Source organism: Ascaphus truei, chromosome 22 (assembly GCF_040206685.1).
Source record: "Ascaphus truei isolate aAscTru1 chromosome 22, aAscTru1.hap1, whole genome shotgun sequence".
NCBI classification, from domain to species: Eukaryota; Metazoa; Chordata; class Amphibia; order Anura; family Ascaphidae; genus Ascaphus; species Ascaphus truei.
In genome coordinates this window covers 9,646,928-9,672,969 of record NC_134504.1, presented here as the reverse complement: position 1 = coordinate 9,672,969, position 26,042 = coordinate 9,646,928, and the positions used below count along the sequence as shown (strand labels likewise).

Genomic DNA, 26,042 nt, shown 5'->3' with positions numbered 1-26,042 from the left:
GCTGCACATGCAGGCTCTCTCTCTCTCCCTCTCTCTCCCAGCTGCACATGCAGGCTCTCTCTCTCACATCTGCACATGCAGTATCTCTCTCTCTCTCAGACACTCTCTCCCAGACTCTCTCACAGCTGCACATGCAGGCTCTCTCTCTCTCACACAGCTGCACATGCAGGCTCTCTCTCACAGCTGCACATGCAGGCTCGCTCTCTCTCTCTCACACAGCTGCACATGCAGGCTCTCTCTCTCTCACAGCTGCACATGCAGGCTCTCTCTCTCCCAGCTACACATGCAGGCTCTCTCTCTCTCACAGCTGCACATGCAGGCTCTCTCTCTCTCACAGCTGCACATGCAGGCTCTCTCTCTCTCACACAGATGCACATGCAGGCTCTCTCTCTCCCAGCTGCACATGCAGGCTCTCTCTCTCCCAGCTGCATATGCAGGCTCTCTCTCTCACAGCTGCACATGCAGTATCTCTCTCTCTCTCTCAGACACTCTCTCCCAGACTCTCTCACAGCTGCTCATGCAGGCTCTCTCTCTCCCAGCTGAACATGCAGGCTCTCTCTCTCTCCCAGCTGCACATGCAGGCCCTCTCTCTCACAGCTGCACATGCAGGCTCTCTCTTTCTCTCACAGCTGCACATGCAGGCTCTCTCTCGTTCTCTCACAGTTGCACATGCAGGCTCTCTCTCTCTCCCAGCTGCACATGCAGACTCTCCCTCTCAGAGCTGCACATGCAGACTCTCTCCCAGCTGCACATGCAGACTCTCTCTCTCCCATCTGCACATGCAGGCTCTCTCTCCCAGCTGCACATGCAGACTCTCTCTCTCCAAGCTGCACATGCAGGCTCTCTCTCTCTCTTTCTCTTACAGCTGCACATGCAGACTCTCTCTCTCTCTTTCTCTCACAGCTGCACATGCAGGCTCTCTCTCCCAGCTGCACATGCAGACTCTCTCTCTCCCAGCTGCACATGCAGGCTCTCTCTCTCTCCCAGCTGCACATGCAGGCTCTCTCTCTCCCAGCTGCACATGCAGGCTCTCTCTCTCTCCCAGCTGCACATGCAGGCTCTCTCTCTCCCAGCTGCACATGCAGGCTCTCTCTCTCTTTCTCTCCCAGCTGCACATGCAGGCTCTCTCTCTCTCACAGCTGCACATGCAGACTCTCTCTCTCTTTCTCTCACAGCTGCACATGCAGGCTCTCTCTCTCTCTCTCACAGCTGCACATGCAGGCGCTCTCTCACAGCTGCACATGCAGGCTCTCTCTATCACAGCTGCACATGCAGGCTCTCTCTCTCTCACAGCTGCACATGCAGGCTCTCTCTCTCACAGCTGCACATGCAGGCTCTCTCTCTCACAGCTGCACATGCAGGCTCTCTCTCTCTCTCTTTCTCTCACAGCTGCACATGCAGGCTCTCTCTTTCTCTCTCAGCTGCACATGCAGGCTCTCTCTATCACAGCTGCACATGCAGGCTCTCTCTCTCACAGCTGCACATGCAGGCTCTCTCTCTCTTTCTCTCACAGCTGCACATGCAGGCTCTCTCTTTCTCTCTCAGCTGCACATGCAGGCTCTCTCTATCACAGCTGCACATGCAGGCTCTCTCTCTCACAGCTGCACATGCAGGCTCTCTCTCACAGCTGCACATGCAGGCTCTCTCACAGCTGCACATGCAGGCTCTCTCACAGCTGCACATGCAGGCTCTCTCTCTCACACAGCTGCACATGCAGGCTCTCTCTCTCACAGCTGCACATGCAGGCTCTCTCTCTCACACAGCTGCACATGCAGGCTCTCTCTCTCACAGCTGCACATGCAGGCTCTCTCACACAGCTGCACATGCTGAAATCTTACTGTATGCTCATTTGCATGTCTTAGACAGGTCTGCAACCCTGCATTTCACCATTATCGCCCAGCATGCAGCGCTTCCACTGCAGCAAGGGATTCTGGGAAATTCCATGTAACTGAGCACACAGTGCCACCTTTTGCTTCAAATCCATTTTGAATATATAGACATACATACATTAGTGTATTCTATAATCTTTACCTAAACTCTCATAAATGTATCAATCCTTGTTCCTCCAGGCAAATTGCTAATCCCTGCTTTGTTCTTTGGCTGTTTCATGCAACCTAATTATGGCCCCGCCGTTAGTCAAAACGAGAAAACGCAGATAAGATCAGAATTTCATGAACTTTTGTTTTTGCCGGCTGTGTGGGACGGATTTCTGAAAGTCGGGCCATGAAAGTGGTTGCTGTAATGAAGACGCGATGTCTTATTGATTTTCTAATTCCCTCAGTGCCGTTTGACGCTCAAACCAATGAAAACAGTTTATTGCATATACTATTGTTTGGAAGGCTTGATTAGCTATCACGTTCATCGTTTAGACCAGGGGGTCTCAACTCCAGTGCTCAAGACCCCGCCCCCACTCCCACAACAGGTTAGGTTTTCAGGATTTCCCTGCTTCAGCACAGGTGGTGCAGTCTTTTGCCTGAGTCACTGATTGAGCCACCTGTGGTGAAGGTGGGATGTCCCCTGGATTTGTTGGGGGGGTCTTGTGGACTGGAGTTGAGCCCCCCTGGTTTAGACGGTGGTTGAACAGCTTTTTATAAAAATAATGTGGTACTGTGCCAGATTGAAAGAAATGTTAAACCGTGCACCCCAAAAACTGGAACAGTCTACCGGAGACTCTCACAGCCGCGCACCCCAAAAACTGGAACAGTCTACCGGAGACTCTCACAGCCGTCACTAGTAAGGAGGAAACAGAGAGACATCAAGGTGGGGAGGAAACAGAGAGACAGCAAAGAGGGGAGGAAACAGAGACAGCAAAGAGGGGAGGAAACAGAAGGACAGCAAGGAGGGGAGGAAACAGAGGGACAGCAAGGAGGGGAGGAAACAGAGAGACAGCAAAGAGGGGAGGAAACAGATGGACAGCAAAGAGGGCAGGAAACAGAGAGACAGCAAAGAGAGGAGGAAACAGAGAGACAGCAAAGAGAGGAGGAAACAGAGAGACAGCAAAGAGGGGAGGAAACAGAGAGACAGCAAAGAGGGGAGAAAACAGAGAGACAGCAAGGAGGTGGAGGCAGATTAGATGAGTAGGAGAGGAGGGAGTGTAGTATGCACAGAGAGGAGCAGGCACAGTAAGAGAGGGGGGGAGTGAGTGCAAAGAGGAGCAGGGCATGATGGAGGAGGGAGGGGAGGAGAGACAGCAAGGAGGGCAGAAGAGAGAGACAGCAAGGAGAGGAGGCAGAGAGACAGTAAGGAGAGCAGGAGGAAACAGAGAGACAGCAAGGAGGGGAGAGGAGAGAGAGCAGCAAGGAGAGGAGGAGGAGGTAGAAACAGCTAGGACAGGAGGAGGAGGAAACAGGGAGACCGCAAAGAGAGGGGGAGGGAATGGAAAGCAGTGTGCACATGGGGAAGTAAGGAGTGCAAAGAGGGGAGGAGAGACAGCAAAATGAGTAGTAGGAGGAACCAGAGAGACAGATGAGAGGAGTAGCAGAAGAGGGAGTCTAGTGTGCACAGAGATGAGCAGACACAGTAAGGCAGGGAGTGCAAAGAGAGGGGAGAGTGCAAAGAAGAGTGTAACGTGGGGCCATGTACTTATTATCAGGGAGTCAAATACCATGTATTATGGTCACTTAGGCCCAAAACATAATGGGCCATGTTTACTAAGCAGCCGTCTACCATTAGACACCTTACAGTCTATTCAAGTCAGTGGGCAGTAAGGGGGCTTCCAGCACCGGAGGTCTCTTATGACAGTAGACTGCTTAGTAAATATAGATCAAACTGGCTGTAAACCATTTTCAAGCCTCCTCTTTAACGCCATCAATTTGCAACTGACAGAGAACAGGCTGTGTGCTTCCTCGTGCCATCTTTATTTATATATACACTTAGATTCCTCTTGCAGCTCATGTACAATAATGCTTATTGCACCAATCTGCACTTTTGGTGAAGACAGACACGAGCAGAGATGTGTTGTTGCTGCAGAGAGCATATAAAGCGCAGTCAGACTGCTGGCATCTGCAGATATGCAAACGCTATATCTTGATACTCTGTCTTCCTTGATCTAATTAGAATGATCCATTAGAAAGTACTTTGTTACCCCCCCCCCCCGAGACCTAATTGCCTGTGTAGTTTTCAAACGTTACCATCTTCTGCGCCTTGAAACCAAATTGAGCAGTAGAAACAATCTAAGAGTTTTATACAGGAGCCTATAAATGTGTGGATCGATATAATATTATTCAATCAGTACCGGGACGGGGGGAGGGGGATCCGAATAACGGGCGAGCGGGGCGTAACCAGCCCGTCCCCCAGGCTCCAACCTCAACCCCCCTGATGTTTGAAATAACCCTCTGTTGTTTCACACTGGTTCAGCAACTCCCAAAGTATTGCACGAACAAAGGTCAATTAACTCATTCCCAGTACCGGAGCTGATGGAGGATCCTGGCGTCGCGGCGAGTTCCTTTTCGACAGGCGCGCTCCTGTCACGGTATACTCGCGAAGTAAGAGAATCCAAAGAGGAAAGGCAGTGCCCCGGCCGCGCGACGGAAAAAGGCGCCAGACGTGTATGAGCGGGATCAAAAACGAATTAACTTAAAAAAAAGTCCTCCCAGCGCGTTTCGCACGAGCAACGGTGCTCTATCAGGTGGCTAATAGCCGTTACAAGGAGTGGTCCATCTGAGTCTCCCTTTCCCACGGGGCTCCGGCAGCGAGATGGTTAACGGGGCCAAGTCCGCCGTGATGAACCGACGTCCCCCTTAGGTGATGATGGAGGGTTTCTGGAGCCACGGAGGTTTCCTGAGCCGTGGTATGTGTCAGGAAACGGCTGGGTGTAGGGAAGATCACACAGGCTGAGCTCCACACGGCAAAAACCATTTCCAAGCATTGTTCTGTCTGTCAGTGACCCGGCGAAAGCAAGCAGGACCAGGGAGATAAAGCTTTGGGTCTGGGTTTTGCCGGGGGGAGATTTTCATGAATAAAACTGAGCACAGGAGGAGATGGAAAGATCTCATTTTTGTATACAGTATATACAGAGTTTTGGGACTGTATATTAACGGGTTTAGTCGATTTTTCTGCTGCAAAATAGGAGAGGGGCGTTTTTCTACATAAGTCCCCTTTTCTATAAAAAAAGAAAGTGGTATTGTGAGTGTGTAAAGCAGGGGATTTCAACCTTTTTTTGGTTAAGGAACCCTAGAATTAGATAAATTAAATTCAGGGGGAACCCCAACTCTCACCTGCCCCCTCTCTCTTCCGTCCGTCTCTCTCTCTTCCCCTCTTAAACTCTCTCCCCCTCATAATCTCCCCCCCCTCTTGCCCCCTTACTCTCTCCCCCTCTCTCTTCTCCTCTTCCACTGTCCCGCTCTCTTCAACCTTACACACTCTACCCCTCACTTCCCCTTCTCGCCACCTCTCTCATCTCCCCCCCTACTCTCTTCCCCCCCCCCTTCTCTATACGCACACAAACACACACGCGCGCGTGCACACCCTCTCACCAGATAGAAGGGGGTGGGGAGAAGGGGGTTGGGGGGAGAGAAGTGGATGGGGGGGAGAAGGGGGTGGGGGGAGAAGGACGTAGGGGGGAGAGAAGGGGATGGGTGGGAGGGTAGGGGGGAGAAGGGGATGGGGGGGGGGAGATAAGGGGGTAGGGGGGAGAGAAGGGTGTAGGGGGAGAGAAGGGGTAGGGGAGAAAAGGGGATATGGGGAAGGGAAGGGGGAGGGTAGAGAGAGAAGGGGGTAGTTGGGAAGGAGGGGGTAGGGGGGAGTGATGAGGTTCGTTGCTTAGTATTCCCGAGCTACGCCGGATACTATCAGCTAGTATATACTGTATACAGTATATGTGATTAAAGAAAAGTTAAGCAAAGGCCTAAGTGGACCCAGGGAGCCCAGTACAGTCACAGGGACGTGTCCGATTCTGCCGCTGTCCCCTCTGGGGACGTCATTGTCCCCTCATATTCTCAGAGTATTGACTGACTTCCAATCAGTAACTGCAGCAAACTCTCCAGCTGCTGCATCAGGCAGAACACAGGGGCACACTTCATTGTGTAGCTTGACCGATCACACTGCCCCAGTGCAACAACTGAAATAGCAACTTCCGTGACCTTTTGCCTCTGGTAATCGGGCGGCTGGGGAGTGCAGGCCATGGATGAGCTCCATGGCCAAACAGCTGAGAGAGGGGGTGACTCACGGCTGTGACGCCCGCAGTTGCTGATGTATTCAATAAATCACTTATAATAGGTCAGGGGTGGCCAACTCCAGTACTCCGGGGCCACTAACAGGACTGGTATTAGGGAAATCCCTTGTGTGCTACAAGCCTCTAACCGTATTCTCGGACCACGAGATCTTAAAGCTGCAGTTCAAGCTGTCGTTTATTTATTTATTTTTCCCCCATTCAATATGTGCATCGATACAATCTGCACACTGACAAGTGATTGGCTAAGCTGCCGATCGATCCGTTCTCCTGTCATTGATCGCTGAAGATGCATCTTGGGTCCTCTTCTGCTGCACTGACAGCCAAAGTTCTGCGAGGAAGATCATGTGACCAGGCAGCCACTAGATTAAATTAGTTCATTGCGGGAGAGAGGGCGGGGCTCAAACAGGTGATGCTGTGGCAGAAGGGGAAGGGGATGTGACTTTGTAAATGGTTGCTATAGGAACAAAAATGTTTGTTACATTAGAATACATTAAAAAATTATTTTAAATGTTTTTTTTAATTTTTTTAATGCTACGAGTATTTTCTCATAGTACAGAACTGATGTATTGAAGAAAAAAACCATACATGTAGGATATTGCTTAAACTGTGGGGAGGGTGGGGCGTGGGGGTGGGGAGGGTGGGGAGGGGGGGGGTGGGAGATGCGTGCTGTTGAATGGATAAGTAACGTGTTCCGGGGCCACAAAATGCATCTCGCCCTAAATCATTCCTAGCCGTGTTGGGGGTCAGCGAGAGAATGCTGCGGCCAGGCTTGTGATCGGAGCGCTTGACACTCCGCTCTCAGTAACTCAGCAACCCCCTTCCCCCCCCCTCCCCGGGGGGGGGCTGAGGGATAAAGACAAACCAGGGTGGGTTCCCCTCTCTTTCCCCCAGAGCTTCTCGCTGCTCTGAAAAGGGAATCCGCCGCTCCCATTTGCATTTTGCTCACTTGAAAGCGTTCCCCCAGCTTGTGAGTGATTGCCTGCCCCCCGCCCCCCGCAGTCAGGGCGGACGCTGCGTCTTGTGGGGTCCCAGAGCCATCTTTAGTCATAAGCAGGTTGCCGGGTGCTGAACCAGCAACAGTATCAATTAGGACAGGGGTCCTCACTTCCGGACCTCAAGACCCTCCCCCCGTCCTCAACAGGTCAGGTTTTCAGGATATCCCTGCTTCAGCACAGGTAGCTCAATCAGTACCTGCTTCAGAGGCTGTGGCTCAATCAATCCCTGCTACAAAACAGGTAGCTCAATCAGTCCCCGCTTCTGCACTGGTGATTCAATTAGTCCCTGCTTCAGCACAGGTGGCTCAATCAGTCCCTGCTTCAGCACAGGTGGCTCAATCAGTCCCTGCTTCAGCACAGGTGGCTCAATCAGTCCCTGCTAGAGCACAGGTGGCTCATTCAGTCCCAGCTTCAGCACAGGTAGCTCAATCAGTCCCTGCTTCAGCACAGGTGGCTCAAACAGTCCCTGCTACAACACAGGTGGCTCATTCAGTCCCAGCTTCAGCACAGGTAGCTCAATCAGTCCCTGCTTCAGCACAGGTGGCTCAATCAGTCCCTGCTTCAGCACAGGTGGCTCAAACAGTCCCTGCTACAACACAGGTGGCTCAGTCAGTTCCTGCTTCAGCATAGATGGCTCAATCAGTCCCTGCTTCAGCACAGGTTGCTCAATCAGTCCCTGCTTCAGCATAGGTGGCTTCGACCCCTGTGCTGAAGCTGGGATATCCTGAAAACCTGACCTGTTTGGGGGGGGGGATGTAAGTGTGTGAGTGAGAGTGTTTGTCTGTGTTTGTAATAAGCTGTCTGTGTGTCTGTGTGCGTGTGCGTGTGCGTGTGTCTGTTTGGAATTAGCTGTATATATATCTTTATATATAATATTAATTTGGGGAACGGCTGCTTTAAATAAGCAAATCGGATTTCCCAACCTGAGGGGCTCAGGAGACTCTAAAGGGGGTCTCCAAGTGGGCAGAGAGGGGCGTGAGGAGGGCAGAAAGATCAAGTGTGAGAGAGAGAGGAAGTGTGTGTGAGAGAGAGAGGAAGTGTGAGAGAGAGAGGAGGGCATAGAGAGAGAGAGGAGGGCATAGAGAGAGAGATAGGAGGGCATAGAGAGAGGGGGAGGGTAGAGAGAGACAGTAGAGAGTGAGGAGGGCAGAGAGAGAGTAAGGGAAAGTAAGGAGGGCAGGGAGAGAAAGAGAGGAGAACGCAGATATATAGAGAGAAGGGTAGAGAGAGAGAGTGAGAGGAGGGGAGAGAGAGAGTGAGAGGAGGGGAGAGAGAGAGAGAGAGACAGAGAGAGAGAGAGTGTGAGAGGAGGGGAGAGAGAGTGAGAGGAGGGGAGAGAGAGAGAAGGGCAGAGAGAGAGTGAGTGAGAGAAGGGCAGAGAGAGAGTGAGTGAGAGAAGGGCAGAGAGAGTGAGTGAGAGAAGGGTAGAGAGAGAGTGAGAGAAGGGTAGAGAGAGGGAGTGAGAGAAGGGTAGAGAGAGAGAGTGAGAGGAGGGGAGGGAGAGAGAGTGAGAGGAGGGGAGAGATAGAGAGAGAGAGCGAGAGGAGGAGAGAGAGAGAAACAAACACATGAGCCAATAACCTAATTTATATATTCCACTTCCCTTTCTGTGCGCGAAAATGAGCAGCAGAAATTTCCATATGGAAATAGCCACAGTCACAGGCTCTGCGTGTGCGTCCCGATCTAACACTGTCACCGTTCTGTTCTTTGCCGACACTGCCTGGTTAGCGGGTGCTGCTGGGACACTGCCTGGTTAGCGGGTGCTGCTGGGACACTGCCTGGTTAGCGGGTGCTGCTGGGACATTGCCTGGTTAGCGGGTGCTGCTGGGACACTGCCTGGTCAGCGGGTGCTGCTGGGACACTGCCTGGTCAGCGGGTGCTGCTGGGACACTGCCTGGTTAGCGGGTGCTGCTGGGACACTGCCTGGTTAGCGGGTGCTGCTGGGACACTGCCTGGTTAGCGGGTGCTGCTGGGACACTGCCTGGTTAGCGGGTGCTGCCGGGACACTGCCTGGTTAGCGGGTGCTGCCGGGACACTGCCTGGTCAGCGGGTGCTGCTGGGACACTGCCTGGTTAGCGGGTGCTGCTGGGACACTGCCTGGTTAGCGGGTGCTGCTGGGACCCTGCCTGGTTAGCGGGTGCTGCTGGGACACTGCCTGGTTAGCGGGTGCTGCTGGGACACTGCCTGGTTAGCGGGTGCTGCTGGGACACTGCCTGGTTAGCGGGTGCTGTTGGGACACTGCCTGGTCAGCGGGTGCTGCTGGCACACTGCCTGGTTAGCGGGTGCTGCCGGGACACTGCCTGGTTAGCGGGTGCTGCCAGGACACTGCCTGGTTAGCGGGTGCTGCCGGGACACTGCCTGGTTAGCGGGTGCTGCCGGGACACTGCCTGGTTAGCGGGTGCTGCCGGGACACTGCCTGGTTAGCGGGTGCTGCTGGGACACTGCCTGGTTAGCGGGTGCTGCTGGGACACTGCTTGGTTAGCGGGTGCTGCTGGGACACTGCCTGGTTAGCGGGTGCTGCTGGGACACTGCCTGGTTAGCGGGTGCTGCTGGGACACTGCCTGGTTAGCGGGTGCTGCTGGGACACTGCCTGGTCAGCGGGTGCTGCTGGGACACTGCCTGGTTAGCGGGTGCTGCTGGGACACTGCCTGGTTAGCGGGTGCTGCTGGGACACTGCCTGGTTAGCGGGTGCTGCTGGGACACTGCCTGGTTAGCGGGTGCTGCTGGGACACTGCCTGGTTAGCGGGTGCTGCTGGGACACTGCCTGGTCAGCGGGTGCTGCTGGGACACTGCCTGGTCAGCGGGTGCTGCTGGGACACTGCCTGGTTAGCGGGAGCTGCTGGGACACTGCCTGGTTAGCGGGTGCTGCTGGGACACTGCCTGGTTAGCGGGTGCTGCTGGGACACTGCCTGGTTAGCGGGTGCTGCCGGGACACTGCCTGGTTAGCGGGTGCTGCCGGGACACTGCCTGGTCAGCGGGTGCTGCTGGGACACTGCCTGGTTAGCGGGTGCTGCTGGGACACTGCCTGGTTAGCGGGTGCTGCTGGGACACTGCCTGGTTAGCGGGTGCTGCCGGGACACTGCCTGGTTAGCGGGTGCTGCCGGGACACTGCCTGGTTAGCGGGTGCTGCCGGGACACTGCCTGGTTAGCGGGTGCTGCCGGGACACTGCCTGGTTAGCGGGTGCTGCTGGGACACTGCTTGGTTAGCGGGTGCTGCTGGGACACTGCCTGGTTAGCGGGTGCTGCTGGGACACTGCCTGGTTAGCGGGTGCTGCTGGGACACTGCCTGGTTAGCGGGTGCTGCTGGGACACTGCCTGGTCAGCGGGTGCTGCTGGGACACTGCCTGGTTAGCGGGTGCTGCTGGGACACTGCCTGGTTAGCGGGTGCTGCTGGGACACTGCCTGGTTAGCGGGTGCTGCTGGGACAATGCCTGGTTAGCGGGTGCTGCTGGGACAATGCCTGGTTAGCGGGTGCTGCTGGGACACTGCCTGGTTAGCGGGTGCTGCTGGGACACTGCCTGGTTAGCGGGTGCTGCTGGGACACTGCCTGGTTAGCGGGTGCTGCTGGGACACTGCCTGGTTAGCGGGTGCTGCTGGGACACTGCCTGGTTAGCGGGTGCTGCTGGGACACTGCCTGGTTAGCGGGTGCTGCTGGGACACTGCCTGGTTAGCGGGTGCTGCTGGGACACTGCCTGGTTAGCGGGTGCTGCTGGGACACTGCCTGGTTAGCGGGTGCTGCTGGGACACTGCCTGGTTAGCGGGTGCTGCTGGGACACTGCCTGGTTAGCGGGTGCTGCTGGGACACTGCCTGGTTAGCGGGTGCTGCTGGGACACTGCCTGGTTAGCGGGTGCTGCTGGGACACTGCCTGGTTAGCGGGTGCTGCTGGGACACTGCCTGGTCAGCGGGTGCTGCTGGGACACTGCCTGGTTAGCGGGTGCTGCTGGGACACTGCCTGGACAGCGGGTGCTGCTGGGACACTGCCTGGTCAGCGGGTGCTGCTGGGACACTGCCTGGTTAGCGGGTGCTGCTGGGACACTGCCTGGTCAGCGGGTGCTGCTGGGACACTGCCTGGTTAGCGGGTGCTGCTGGGACACTGCCTGGTCAGCGGGTGCTGCTGGGACACTGCCTGGTTAGCGGGTGCTGCTGGGACACTGCCTGGTTAGCGGGTGCTGCTGGGACACTGCCTGGTTAGCGGGTGCTGCTGGGACAATGCCTGGTTAGCGGGTGCTGCTGGGACAATGCCTGGTTAGCGGGTGCTGCTGGGACACTGCCTGGTTAGCGGGTGCTGCTGGGACACTGCCTGGTTAGCGGGTGCTGCTGGGACACTGCCTGGTTAGCGGGTGCTGCTGGGACACTGCCTGGTTAGCGGGTGCTGCTGGGACACTGCCTGGTTAGCGGGTGCTGCTGGGACACTGCCTGGTTAGCGGGTGCTGCTGGGACACTGCCTGGTTAGCGGGTGCTGCTGGGACACTGCCTGGTTAGCGGGTGCTGCTGGGACACTGCCTGGTTAGCGGGTGCTGCTGGGACACTGCCTGGTTAGCGGGTGTTGCTGGGACACTGCCTGGTTAGCGGGTGGTGCTGGGACACTGCCTGGTTAGCGGGTGCTGCTGGGACACTGCCTGGTTAGCGGGTGCTGCTGGGACACTGCCTGGTTAGCGGGTGCTGCTGGGACACTGCCTGGTTAGCGGGTGCTGCTGGGACACTGCCTGGTTAGCGGGTGCTGCTGGGACACTGCCTGGTTAGCGGGTGCTGCTGGGACACTGCCTGGTTAGCGGGTGCTGCTGGGACACTGCCTGGTCAGCGGGTGCTGCTGGGACACTGCCTGGTTAGCGGGTGCTGCTGGGACACTGCCTGGTTAGCGGGTGCTGCTGGGACACTGCCTGGTTAGCGGGTGCTGCTGGGACACTGCCTGGTTAGCGGGTGCTGCTGGGACACTGCCTGGTTAGCGGGTGCTGCTGGGACACTGCCTGGTTAGCGGGTGCTGCTGGGACACTGCCTGGTTAGCGGGTGCTGCTGGGACACTGCCTGGTTAGCGGGTGCTGCTGGGACACTGCCTGGTTAGCGGGTGCTGCTGGGACACTGCCTGGTCAGCGGGTGCTGCTGGGACACTGCCTGGTCAGCGGGTGCTGCTGGGACACTGCCTGGTTAGCGGGTGCTGCTGGGACACTGCCTGGTTAGCGGGTGCTGCTGGGACACTGCCTGGTTAGCGGGTGCTGCTGGGACACTGCCTGGTTAGCGGGTGCTGCTGGGACACTGCCTGGTTAGCGGGTGCTGCTGGGACACTGCCTGGTTAGCGGGTGCTGCTGGGACACTGCCTGGTCAGCGGGTGCTGCTGGGACACTGCCTGGTTAGCGGGTGCTGCTGGGACACTGCCTGGTTAGCGGGTGCTGCTGGGACACTGCCTGGTTAGCGGGTGCTGCTGGGACACTGCCTGGTTAGCGGGTGCTGCTGGGACACTGCCTGGTTAGCGGGTGCTGCTGGGACACTGCCTGGTTAGCGGGTGCTGCTGGGACACTGCCTGGTTAGCGGGTGCTGCTGGGACACTGCCTGGTTAGCGGGTGCTGCTGGGACACTGCCTGGTCAGCGGGTGCTGCTGGGACACTGCCTGGTCAGCGGGTGCTGCTGGGATACTGCCTGGTTAGCGGGTGCTGCTGGGACACTGCCTGGTTAGCGGGTGCTGCTGGGACACTGCCTGGTTAGCGGGTGCTGCTGGGACACTGCCTGGCTAGCGGGTGCTGCTGGGACACTGCCTGGTCAGCGGGTGCTGCTGGGACACTGCCTGGTTAGCGGGTGCTGCTGGGACACTGCCTGGTCAGCGGGTGCTGCTGGGACACTGCCTGGTTAGCGGGTGCTGCTGGGACACTGCCTGGTTAGCGGGTGCTGCTGGGACACTGCCTGGTTAGCGGGTGCTGCTGGGACACTGCCTGGTCAGCGGGTGCTGCTGGGACACTGCCTGGTTAGCGGGTGCTGCTGGGACACTGCCTGGTTAGCGGGTGCTGCTGGGACACTGCCTGGTTAGCGGGTGCTGCTGGGACACTGCCTGGTCAGCGGGTGCTGCTGGGACACTGCCTGGTTAGCGGGTGCTGCTGGGACACTGCCTGGTTAGCGGGTGCTGCTGGGACACTGCCTGGTCAGCGGGTGCTGCTGGGACACTGCCTGGTCAGCGGGTGCTGCTGGGACACTGCCTGGTTAGCGGGTGCTGCTGGGACACTGCCTGGTTAGCGGGTGCTGCTGGGACACTGCCTGGTTAGCGGGTGCTGCTGGGACACTGCCTGGTTAGCGGGTGCTGCTGGGACACTGCCTGGTCAGCGGGTGCTGCTGGGACACTGCCTGGTTAGCGGGTGCTGCTGGGACACTGCCTGGTTAGCGGGTGCTGCTGGGACACTGCCTGGTTAGCGGGTGCTGCTGGGACACTGCCTGGTTAGCGGGTGCTGCTGGGACACTGCCTGGTCAGCGGGTGCTGCTGGGACACTGCCTGGTTAGCGGGTGCTGCTGGGACACTGCCTGGTTAGCGGGTGCTGCTGGGACACTGCCTGGTTAGCGGGTGCTGCTGGGACACTGCCTGGTCAGCGGGTGCTGCTGGGACACTGCCTGGTTAGCGGGTGCTGCTGGGACACTGCCTGGTTAGCGGGTGCTGCTGGGACACTGCCTGGTTAGCGGGTGCTGCTGGGACACTGCCTGGTCAGCGGGTGCTGCTGGGACACTGCCTGGTTAGCGGGTGCTGCTGGGACACTGCCTGGTTAGCGGGTGCTGCTGGGACACTGCCTGGTTAGCGGGTGCTGCTGGGACACTGCCTGGTTAGCGGGTGCTTCTTGTGAGCATTGCAGAATAAATCGTCACTTTTTCTAATCGATGGTTTAAAAAGGGAGTTGAAAAAATTAGTGTTTAAAAAAATAAAATAAAAAAATGATATATATAGTCTGTGTGCAAAAGAAGCAGCTCGGTGGCAGCAAAAACTGAAGTAGGTGAAACTGATTTGAATTCCATAATCCAGGGGTGCGCAAACTGGGGGGCGCAGGGTTTTTCTGGGGGGGTACGGGCGGTTGCAGAGGCCTCACGCTCTTCCCCAAGGCATTGAAATTAAATGCCGGGGGACTGCGTGAGACCTCTGTAACTTCCCTTACCACGGTTCAGATGGCTGGTGTGACGCGTCGCTATGGCAACGCGGTGTCAAATGACGCCATGTGACATCACATAACATCACCAACCTAAGAGGTAAGGGGGCGCGAGCAGTGAAGGGCGCAGGCAGGGGGGCGCAGCTTCAAACGTTTGCGCACACCTGCCGCAGTCAATTCTCCTTGGGACCTTGGGCAAGTCACTTTATCTCCCTGTGCCTCAGACACCCAAATTAGGTTGTAAGTTCCACAGGGCAGGGACCAATTGTGCTAATATGTACAGTATGTATGTATATCTTTATCTATGTAGCACCATTAATGTACATAGCGCTTCACAGCAGTAATACACGTGGTAATCATATAAATAACAAATAATACAGATCATGGGAATAAGTGCTTCAGACATAAAAGTAACATTTAGGAACAGGAGTCCCTGCCCCAAAGAGCTTACAATCTAATTGGTAGGTAGGGAGAACGTACAGAGATAGTAGGAGGGCGTTCTGGTAAGTGCGTCTGCAGGGGGCCAAACTCGATGTATGAGGTGTAAATTATCAGCCACAGTGCTACTCATATGCTTTCTTAAGCAGGTGTGTTTTGAGGTGGGTTTTAAAGGTGGATAGAGCGGGTGCTAGTCGGGTATTGAGGGGAAGGGCATTCCAGAGGTGCGGGGCAGTCAGTGAGAAAGGCTTAATGTGGGAGAGGGCTTTAGATACAAAGGGGGTAGAGAGAAGACATCCTTGAGCAGAACGCAAGATTCTATAATAATAATTATTTATCTATATCTATATAATAATAATAATTTCTTTATCTGTAACTCCATGATTAAGGTGTTTTTGAATACATTTGCATGGGGGGTGTGATTACAGCCTTGGCATTTAGCCTCGATGTCAACATTTGATTGTTAGCTCTTTGGTACAGAGGTGACAACAAGTGTGAACAAAACGCTCCTTATGTAAATGCACAGTGATTGATAAAAAACCGTCCATGAATACTACTGAAGGGCCTTAAGATAAGAATGTCGCACAAATATGGAAAGTTATAACTAAAACCCCAACTTGTGGCCCTGAATCGGAATGATCCCGCCCCCCTTGGTTCTCGCTGCGGGTTTGTGTTGGGACCGGGGAGCGCCGATAGAACGCGGAAATGAGATCACACAAAACCAACAACATGGGGCAAGGTTGCACCATATTTTTTCTTCTTCACATATTCATCTAAAAAAAAAAAAAGCATGTTTTATTTTCTTAGAAGGTGCTAATCACCTACATTGACTTTATTCTAAACGTCCCCACAATCAGTGATCTCATATCCTAGGAGGGATTGTCCCTTTAAATCATATCACAGCCATTAGTTCTCTGCTTAAGGTAGGGCTGCCTGTGTAGCCGAATTTAACTTGTTATTGTACACTGTATACATTTTATCCAACACTTCCCGACAAATCCACCCCGTAATGCTAAGGACATCATCAACGAACCTTGTGACATTTCTGGCAGCTGTGATGTGTTACATCCCACTTAAGTAGCGGGATATCACAGGCATATTTTTGCTGACTTACCAAAAATGATATCTCAGCAAAAAAGGTTATCCTGCGGTCACTCTGACGCTGATTTCACACAGACCCGTGTTGATAAGGAGCCTCTTAGTTTGCATTATTTACCACAACAAAACCCCCTTGAATGCTGAAGAGGCCATTTAAAGCAATTCGGGTATTTGTCCACTTTTTAGCATTTGTACATGACCCTCATAAATCCCTGGGGGAGGGGGGGGGCAAAACAGGAGTTAGGCGCAGAGTTACATTTGCATATCGGCGCAGTTCTATGTATAAAGAAGTGCGCGACTTGCGTTACTTTTCTTGACGTGTTCTGGGTCGGTTTTCTCCATCACCTTAAACAGTACAGCACATGCATCGATAAGTGGGAAAAGGTAGTGCTTCACTTTAAGTACATTTTTGCTTTACATACATGCTCCGGTCCCATTGCGTACGCTAATGCGGGGTATGCCTGTATAGATATAGGATAATGTATCTGTCGTCTAAATTTAGCATAGGTTGAACTTGATGGACGTACGTCTTTTTTCAACCTCATCTATTATGTAACTATGTAACTTTGTCACTTAATATGGCGTTATCCGAACTTAATGTCACCTTAACACTGACAGCTTTATCTGCAAAGGACAATAACATAACATTAAACAGTGTTTTTCCCCCGTAAAAGAGCATTGCGTTAACTAAATGGCCGAAGGACATGCAAATGATATGCAAATGACATGCAAATGATATGCAAATGACATGCAAATGATATGCAAATGACATGCAAATGAGTCCGTACTGTAACATCGCATATCCCCTAAAGTCCGTTAAGGTTAATGAGCCCATCGTTCGTTACATCACACCTAAACTTGGCGTTACACCTATCCAGACACTGAAATAGCGCTTTTAAAGGGTCCGGACGGGCGTAAACGCATGATTTCGTTTAACCAAGGCCGCGATTATAGCAGCCGAGACAGCGTGCACCTCGTAAACAAAAATCAGTGGAAGTCAACGAGGGCGGCCATACTGCGCGCGAGCGCAGGCGTGATTCAGAGCGACCGCGCGGCAAATGTTTCAAGCTACAAGTGCCCACGACAAACGTGGCCTAACATAGCGCTATTTCCCTCTCTTCTCTTTCTCAACTGGAGCTGCAGACCTGTTTCTGGGTCTGTGAGGGAGTAACGCTAAGACGGAATTCGTCTCGCGTTATACTACTATTTTACCCCCTATAACTTATTTAATGTCACACTATAGGAAAGTGACTCCACGTTTACGCTGCAGCATAACAGCGAGATGTTAATTCCATGCTAGCGAGATGTAGATCGGGCGCTGCTTTTGCGTGTAATTAGTTTCGTGGATACTGCGGTGACTCGGCCTTTGGAAGCGTTTGCGACCCGTTATCTAGTCTAATACTGACACCTAGTGAACATACGCGGTATTGCGACCTATTGCATTTAACCCTTTCACCGCAATGCTTTGCAAGCTCATCGAGCAGTGTAAGGGTATGGCTCTCACTGTTTAATTACTTTTATTTATTTATTTTATTGCAGGGTTGAAGCCGGGGGGGGGGGGGGGCGGGGGGGGGTCTCCAGAGCTGAACTGCGTTAATTTAAGTGAATTAAAATGAATGCAATAGGTTGCTTAAATTAACACCGTTCAGCTCCGAAGACCCCCTGATCCAATCCTGTAATAACAAAAATAAATACATTTACATAAATAAATACATAAACATATATATTTTGAAAAGCGAAAACCGTATTGCTGCATTAATGACAAATTCTTCCCAAAACCGCCCCCCAAAAAAAACCTCAAGTTCTCTGAAACGATATTTACCACCTCGTGTTCCTAAATCGTGCGTAGAAAATCGCTGGAAACGCTTTTAACCTTACGTGCATCCTATGAGAAAACAGCTCAGGCTCGCGCAGAGTCACACCGATTATGCGTTGGACGCTCTACGTTAGGCTGCGGCTAGGGTGGTGCTGAGCGGGTGAGCGAGCACCTGTGCGTGCTCGGCGCTTAGCTGCTTGCCGAAGCAAAATTACATTTGTCTCTCGCTCGCGCGTCACGTTAGCGGTTCGCCCAATGAGGGCGAACCAGATCCGTGACGTCATGGCCGTGTGTCCCCCCCCGAATCGTTCCCCCCCTCCCCCCCGCCCGCGCACCTAGCCGGCCACAAATCTCCCGGCCAAACAGGGAGCGTGACGTCACCGCGCATGAGCGCCAGCGCGCCCGCTCCCTGCCTGGCCGCTGCCTAATGCAGAATTACATACTCCAGTCCTCAAGACTCCCCAACAGGTCAGGTTTGCAGGATATCCCAGCTTCAGCACAGGTGGCTCAATCAGTGAGTCACCTGTGCCGAAGCAGGGACTGATTGATCCACCCGTGCTGAAGCTGGGACTGATGGAGCCACCTGTGCTGAAGCAGGGATATCCTGAAAACCTGACCTGTTGGGGGGGGGGGGTGGGTCTTGAGCACTGCAGTTGAGCAGGCCTGATTGTAATGCACCCACGATGACCCGTTTTAAAATGACCATCGCGTCCCACAACTGAAAAATCGCCCATAAAAGTATATAAATATAACTCATTGTTTCCGGCTGCCAAGTTCCTGCTCAGTGTCTGTTCAAGTAGACACGTATATTTCTCCCTGAACATATTTCCCTCATACAGTGCAAGTCAATGGGAGGATACAACATTTTTTGGGGGGGCTCAAATCCCCCGGGAAGATGCATTCACGTTGGGGTGGTGTGTTTGACTCCACCCTAGCTGGACTAGCAAACCTGGACACGCGGACCCTTATTCAACAAGCTATGAAGCCGCTTGGACAAGATTTTGGTCACACTATGGAGCTAAACACTCCTCCAACACTGGGAAGCACCCTCCAATAAGGGGTCATTGATTCTAAGGCCATTATTATACAACAGGCTACAGAGCCCATTCCCAGTGCTGGAGAAGACATCAGCTCCCGTCAACCCAATGGCACGCCAATCTTCTCCATCAGGGAGAAGATAGCTATTAACTTTTACCAGAGTGCCACCTGACCGCCGGCGTTTCCGGTCATACGATCAGCCGCGATCACACGACCGCCACCGATGTGATGGGGATGACCGGCCTGCCCAACCAGCAGTTCGCCCTTGACGTACCCGGCACGTCACCAGGGCCTCTGGAGTGCCAGGGATCACGACTTGCCACACACATCGCATGTACCTTGATGTACCTAGAACCCTAGAAGAATACACATTGCATGTACCTCGATGTACCTAGAACCCTAGAAGAATACACATCGCATGTACCTTGATGTACCTAGAACCCTAGAAGAATACACATCGCATGTACCTTGATGTACCTAGAACCCTGGAAGAATACACATCGCATGTACCTTGATGTACCTAGAACCCTAGAAGAATACCCTTTTATGCCCGTAGCTTCTAGGTTACCTGATAATAGTAGTCCACATATTCCGTCTCGTAATGTGGGGGTTCCGGGTTTTCGACCCCCAGGACGTCTTTTAACAGCTCCTCGCAGCCTGAAACCAGAGGATAAAAGCGTTCAGCTGGTTCCCGTCAGGCTCACCCCGACGCCCCTAACCCTCTGCCGGGCGTCAGTTATCATATAAAAGCAGCTTCGGAGAGAGCCGGGTGCAGCTAATGTTTGACGAACCCCGTTAATTAGGGTGCAGGTAGCAGCAGGGATATCAAAATGGCGGCTTTAAATGTCTTTAAAGGTATTGGGGTACTTTTTAAAGAGGCAATCCAAGAAGGCGATTTTTTTTTGGCGTTTTTTTTTTTAACATAGGATTGAAGCAGGGGGGGTTTCAAAGCTGAACTCTATGCATGGGTCTGTATCTCAGGGAGCAGGGGGCCCCCGGAGATAAAATTAATGGGATTCGACTGGCGGAGACCCTTTGCTTTCATCCTACGTTTAAAAAAAAAAAAAAAATGTTATTATAAACAGTTATTGGTCAGTATTGGTCTTCTGGAACTCTTTTAAGAGGTGTTACTCATTTAAAAACACTTTGCATAGTCATTAGCATATCTCCCAGGGTACCTCAGGTCTGCTTCTTTCTGAACACAATTGTCTCTCCCTATGTTGCCTGGATGGGGGTTGGAGGGGATATATATACAGCTGGAGACTATTAGAGCAGAACTTCGCAAGCACAGGCAGTGTGGGCGGATTAGCCATTCACCTGCGCGGTTTGTTACTTGTTACGGTTTAAACGATGAGATTTGCGACACAGAGCATGGATTTTTGGTGAGTTTTAATGGCGGTTTGTAACCCGTTCAGACCGTGCGGCTTTGCACGGACAGCCTCACGCCCGTAACAATACGCCCCAATGTGTTCTATCATTCGGGGGGCGCTCAACTCTGGTCCTCAAGACCCCCAACAAGTCAGGTTTTCAGGATATCCCAGCTGCAGCATAGGTGGCTCAATCAGTCTCTGCTTCAGCACAGGTGGCTCAATCAGTCCCTGCTTCAGCATAGGTGGCTCAATTAGTCCCTGCTTCAACACAGGTGGCTCAATCAGTCCCTGCTTCAGCATAGGTGGCTCAGTCCCTGCTTCAGCACAGGTGCTGAATCAGTCCCAGCTTCCGCATATGTAGCTCAATCAGTCCCAGCTTCAGCACAGGGGGCTGAATCAGTCCCTGCTTCAACACAGGTGGCTCAATCAGTCCCTGCTTCAGCATAGGTGGCTCAATTAGTCCCTGCTTCAGCACAGGTGGCTCAATCAGTCCCAGCTTCAGCACAGGTGGCTTAATCAGTCCCTGCTTCAGCACAGGTGGCACAATTAGTCCCCGCTTCAGCACAGGTGGCTCAATAAGTCCCTGCTTCAGCACAGGTGGGTCAGTCACTGCTTCAGTACAGGTGTCTCAATCAGTCCCTGCTTCAGCACAGGTGGGTCAGTCACTGCTTCAGCACAGGTGTCTCAATCAGTCCCTGCTTCAGCACAGGTGGCTCAATCAGGCTCAGCTTCAGCACAGGTGGCTCAGTCCCCGCTTCAGCACAGGTGTCTCAATAAGTCCCTGCTTCAGCACAGGTGGGTCAATCAGTCACTGCTTCAGCACAGGTATCTCAATCAGTCCCTGCCTCAGCACAGGTGGCTCAATCAGTCCCAGCTTCAGCACAGATGGCTGAATAAGTCCCAGCTTCAGCACAGGTAGTTTAATCAGTCCCTGCTTCAGCACAGATGTCTCAATAAGTCCCTGCTTCAGTACAGGTGGCTCAGTCACTGCTTCATCACAGTTTGCTCAATAAGTCCCTGCTTCAGCACAGGTGGCTCAATCAGTCCCTGCTTCAGCACAGGTGGCTCAATCAGTCCCTGCTTCAACACAGATGGCTCAATCAGTCCCTGCTTCAACACAGATGGCTCAATCAGTCCCAGCTTCAGCAGAAGTGGCTTAATCAGTCCCTGCTTCTGCACACGTGGCTCAATCAGCCCCTGCTTCAGCACAGGTGGCTCAATTAGTCCCAGCTTCCGCATAGGTGGCTCTATCAGCCCCAGCTTCAGCACAGGTGGCTCAGTCCCTGCTTCAGCACAGGTGTCTCAATTAGTCCCAGCTTCGGCATAGGTGGGCGAATCAGTCCCTGCTTCAGCACAGGTGGCTTAATCAGTCCCTGCTTCCGCACAGGTGTCTTAATCAGTCTTTGACCTAACCACCTGTGCTCAAGCTGGGATATCCTGAAAACCTGACCTGTTGGGGGGTCTTGAGGACTGGAGTTGAGCGCCCCCCCCCCCCCTCCCTGATATAGCCAATTCTTAAAGGTTTAACAAGACCAACGAATGTGGAATCTGGGCCAACGACAACAAAACAGCCCTGTCTGTGCCCCTTCCGAACAAACAAATTTAGCGTCGAGTGTTCCTGGCCGCTGGGAAATCAGTTCCAGCAAAATATTGGCGAAGGCGCTTTCCTGCGGGACTTTCCTGCGCGACGCTCCTTCTGCAGAAGTATATTGGAAAGATTAAATACTAAGTGTTGCAAATGGATTTTTTTTGTGCCCAAAAGGGGCGCTCAGAAATCTCATTAAGTTGCCTGTGTGCCAACCGGAAATTTCTGCGTCTGCGCCAACAGCGTCGAAGATCATTCCTAAGCCGCAAGGGATGACATCACTGCTTCCTATTGCCGTGACGCGTGAGCTTTAAAGCCGCCATTTTGATAGCCCCACGCTGCCCAGCCACCGGCACCCCCTCCGGAGGAAAATATCTCGGGAAGCAACGGGTATGAAATGAACCTCCAGAGACCCCCACTCTTTAATGCCAACATAACAAAAAATGATAATTAAAAAAAAGGAAAAGCAGGATTTGCCGCTTTAACATTACGCCGTGCCGCGAAACGCGCGTACCTTTGATAGCAAACACTCCACGGCAGAAGTCCTTGAAATTGATCCGACCCAACTCGTTGGGGTCCAAGTATTTCGCGAGTTTCTCCACCTGGGAAGAAAATACAGAATGTTGTCACGTGGTGTAGAAGACACAGAAGACTTCAATGGAACCAGACTTGAGAAATAAAAGATGGACGTCTTTTTTTTTTAGAAAGGAAAGGTACACAGGGATATACCCAATAAGTAAACATGGGAAGGACGGTGATCCAGGGAGAAATCGGATTGCCAATTCTTGGAGTTAGGAAGGAATGTATTTTCCCATTATGAGATATCATTAGATGATGTGACACTGGGGTTTTCTGTTTGCCTTCCTCTGGATCAATATACTGTAAGTACGGATATAGGTTAATGTATCTGTTGTGTAGATTTAACATAGGTTAAACTTGATGGATACATGTCTTTTTTCAACCTCATCTACTATGTAACTTTGTAACTATTCAAACAAACACGTTTAAAAAACAATCACATGTTTTAAAAAACAAACACATCCTCCCACGCGTTTCACACCGCTAGGGTGCTTTCTCAAAAAGTGAAACGTGTGAGAGCATTTGTTTGTTTTTGAAACATGTGTTTGTTTGAATAAAGGCCCCACGGTTCCAGTTTTTGGTCCGGTTCCAGTGCTCCGTTCTTTCTCCTTTTTGCTACTTTCTACCAGTCGGATGGTCTCTAATCCGCTGGATTCCAGCTGCATTCATGTGGCTTTGCCAACAGCCGCGAGCAGCAATGTAGGCAGTCCCCGGCTCCTCACCCCAAGGTGTGTGCGTGCTGGAGTGAGAGGGGGGTGTCTCACCTTCTCCGGGGAGGCCCTCCTCCTGCAGCGCCGTGTTGTCATGGCGACCCGACGTCACACGGCGACGCGTTGCCGTGAGAATGTGACGTCATGACGCCGCGACACTGCAGGAGGAGGAATAGCCCCGGCCGGTGATCCTGTTATCCTCCCCTGCATCTAAAAAAAAAATGGGCCACCACCCACCCAGATTGCCCCAGATAAATATGCCCCTGCTCTCCGTACTATCCTAGGAAGGATTACCCCGTTAACCCTTTGAGTGTTTTGCTCTTTTGCCAGGAGCGGTCGCGTTCATCGCTCCGCGACGCCATCTGAACGGAACAGGAGGTCGTGACCATGTGATCGCTAAGAATCGGTCACATGGTCCCGATGTGCGGGCGAGGCTCATGGTTAAACTCTTCTAGTTACTACATTAAAAAAGATACGGCAGGCCTAAGGCCCCGTTCACACAGCGCGCTACACGACGTGCGCACGCTGACGTGCGTGCGCGCGTTCGTCACAGATTCCTGGCGGCCAATGGAAGTGTTCAGTATTGAAACTACCATTGGCTGCAAAGTGCGGCGTCGACGCTGCTGCAGTCGCAGGAGTCTTTGAAACTGTGATCTCCGGCTGCAGCAGCGTGACGTCAATTTCGGCAGCCAATTAAACGTCTCAGCTGAATATGCACCGCAGAGCGCTTGTCAGCGAAGGGGGGGGGGGGGAGGAAGTAAAAATTAGTAATATATATTAATATTCTGAATTATTTTATACACCCCCCCCCCCCCTTGCCCTTAACCCTACTTGCTCTATCTTTCGCCCGGTTCCTCTCATCGGTTCTGCTTCCCTCTCCCGCTGAGAACACCCTTCCATCTCTCCATTTCCTTATTCGTGCTGCTCACCTCAGTTCCTCTTCCCCACTGCCTCCAACTTCCCCCATTCTATTTCTATACAGAGACACCCGTACACCTTGTGTCGCATCATTCCGTCTGCTGGGGATGGTCACACATCGCCCAGCACGCAGAGGCGCGCGCACGCTGCGTCGCGAAGCCCCCAGTGTCACCGCGGCCTAAGCTTAGAGGGGTCCCATGTTACAATGGACAACAAGCAAAAGGTGACACTGTGGGGGGCCTTTGCATGTCATTACCCAAAATCCCTGGCTGCAGTGGAAGCACTGTATGTCATTTCCCAGAATCCCTTGCTGCTGTGGAAGCACTGTATATCGTTACCCAGAATCCCTGGCTACTGTGGAAGCACTGTATATCGTTACCCAGAATCCCTGGCTGCAGTGGAAGCACTGTATGTAATTTCCCAGAATCCATTGCTGCTGTGGAAGCACTGTATATCGTTACCCAGAATCCCTGGCTACTGTGGAAGCACTGTATATCGTTACCCAGAATCCCTGGCTGCAGTGGAAGCACCGTATATCATTACCCAGAATCCCTGGCTACAGTGGAAGCACTGTATGCTAAGAGATAATGGGGAAAGGCAGCGCTGCAACCTCTGTGAGACATGTGAGTGTGCTCACACGTGGCTTTTTTATTTCCGGTACAAAAAAAAAACGGTTATAAATCTTTAGAGATTAAGACCAATAACATTCCCTCTCCCCGTGAGAAATCAATGCGGAAGATAACCCCGGTAAATAACAGACACATATCAGAACTAACTGCCAACGTCCGATTTAATGCGGAGGAAAACGGCTTTCTTTTGTGTGGGGGAGGAGGGGGCGACAGACACTAGAAATAGCCGTAAGATTGACAGGAAAGAACATTGAATATATCAGATTTGAAATGAAAGCAAAGAAATATTGATAGAAGACTGTTTTGCAATGATATCTCCAAGAGGATAACAGCGTCGGACAGGAAATTGGATCCACTGAAAAAGCCTCGTGGGATCCATGTATCTATAAAGTGGTCTGCGATTAGTACGGGGGTATTTAATCTTCCGAAATGCGACGCAGTATGAAGCATATTCGCACTCTTGTAGAATTTGCCGCCGACTGCGCTAGAATTCTGCGCCAAAAAGAAGGACATACGCCGACCTTTACAAGCGACGGCGAAAAACCAACGCAGAAAACGGTCACGGAAAGACGTAGCCTGGCGCAGGTGCATTTTCGGCGCGAGTTGCGGCGGAGTGGCGGCTTTGCGCCGGCATTTTGCCTTTGATGCACAGAGCGCCGAATGTGAGTGACAGGGGGCCAATTGGAATGGGTCAAATATATACCAGGACACGGGGGAAGGGCGCACGTTTAAAGACCCGAGGGGGAATGTATGCAAGTAAAACATGGAACAGTAACCCCTTCACTGCCAGAAGGGAGCTGCAACGCGGCAAAAGGGTTAAGAGTATATATGTACTAAGGCGATTAAAGAGCGAGTCTTTTTTATTTTGCCCTTTTTTAGTGCCCATGTATTGCCCGATGTTTGCCCTGTGTGTGTTCGCTTGTGATTTGGGGAGAAAGAAAAGCACTGTAGAATATTTGGTGGCGGGCATTTAGCTGTGACCAAATCACTGCCAGCGCTGTGCCGCAACTCAACTCGGCACCGATCACCCTAATCCTAACCCTAAAACCCCTACCCTAAACCCTTACCCTAAAACCCCTATCCAAAGCCCTTACCCTAAACGCTTACTCTAAAACACCCTACCCTAAGAACTTACCCTAAGCCCCCTACCGTAACTGCTAAAACCCCCTACCCTAAACCCTCACCCTAAAACCCCCTACCCTAAACCCTCACCCTAAAACCCCCTACCCTAAACCCTCACCCTAAAACCCCCTACCCTAAACCCTCACCCTAAAACCCCTACCCTAAACCCTAACCCTTACCCTAAAACCCCCTGCCTTAAACCCTCCCCCTAAAACCCCTACCCTAAACCCTCATCCTAAAAACCCCAACCCTAAACCCTGACCATAAAACCCCATACCCTAAACCCTCACTCTAAAACCCCTACCCTAAACCCTAAACCTTACCCTAAATTCACCTTGATAAAGGACTGTAGAGGTCCGAAACACGTAGGTGTGTTTGTTATTTTGTTCTGATCCAATTAAACAGCTTATTTTTTGGTACGTATCCCTGTTGGTGTCATTGCTGTTCTACGCCTAA

At 52.9% G+C, this 26,042-nt stretch overlaps 1 protein-coding gene across 1 annotated transcript in view; it reads right to left on the bottom strand.

The window, feature by feature from the left end:
- The window catches only part of RAB11FIP4 (RAB11 family interacting protein 4), a 111,845-nt gene that overhangs the window by 61,656 nt on the left and 24,147 nt on the right, over window positions 1–26,042 (bottom strand). The window contains exons 2-3 of the mRNA XM_075579898.1: window positions 22,143–22,230; window positions 19,242–19,330 (exon numbers count right to left, since the gene is read on the bottom strand). Of these exons, the coding sequence (XP_075436013.1) occupies window positions 19,242–19,330; window positions 22,143–22,230 (177 nt within the window). The remainder of the gene's footprint in view (window positions 1–19,241; window positions 19,331–22,142; window positions 22,231–26,042) is intronic.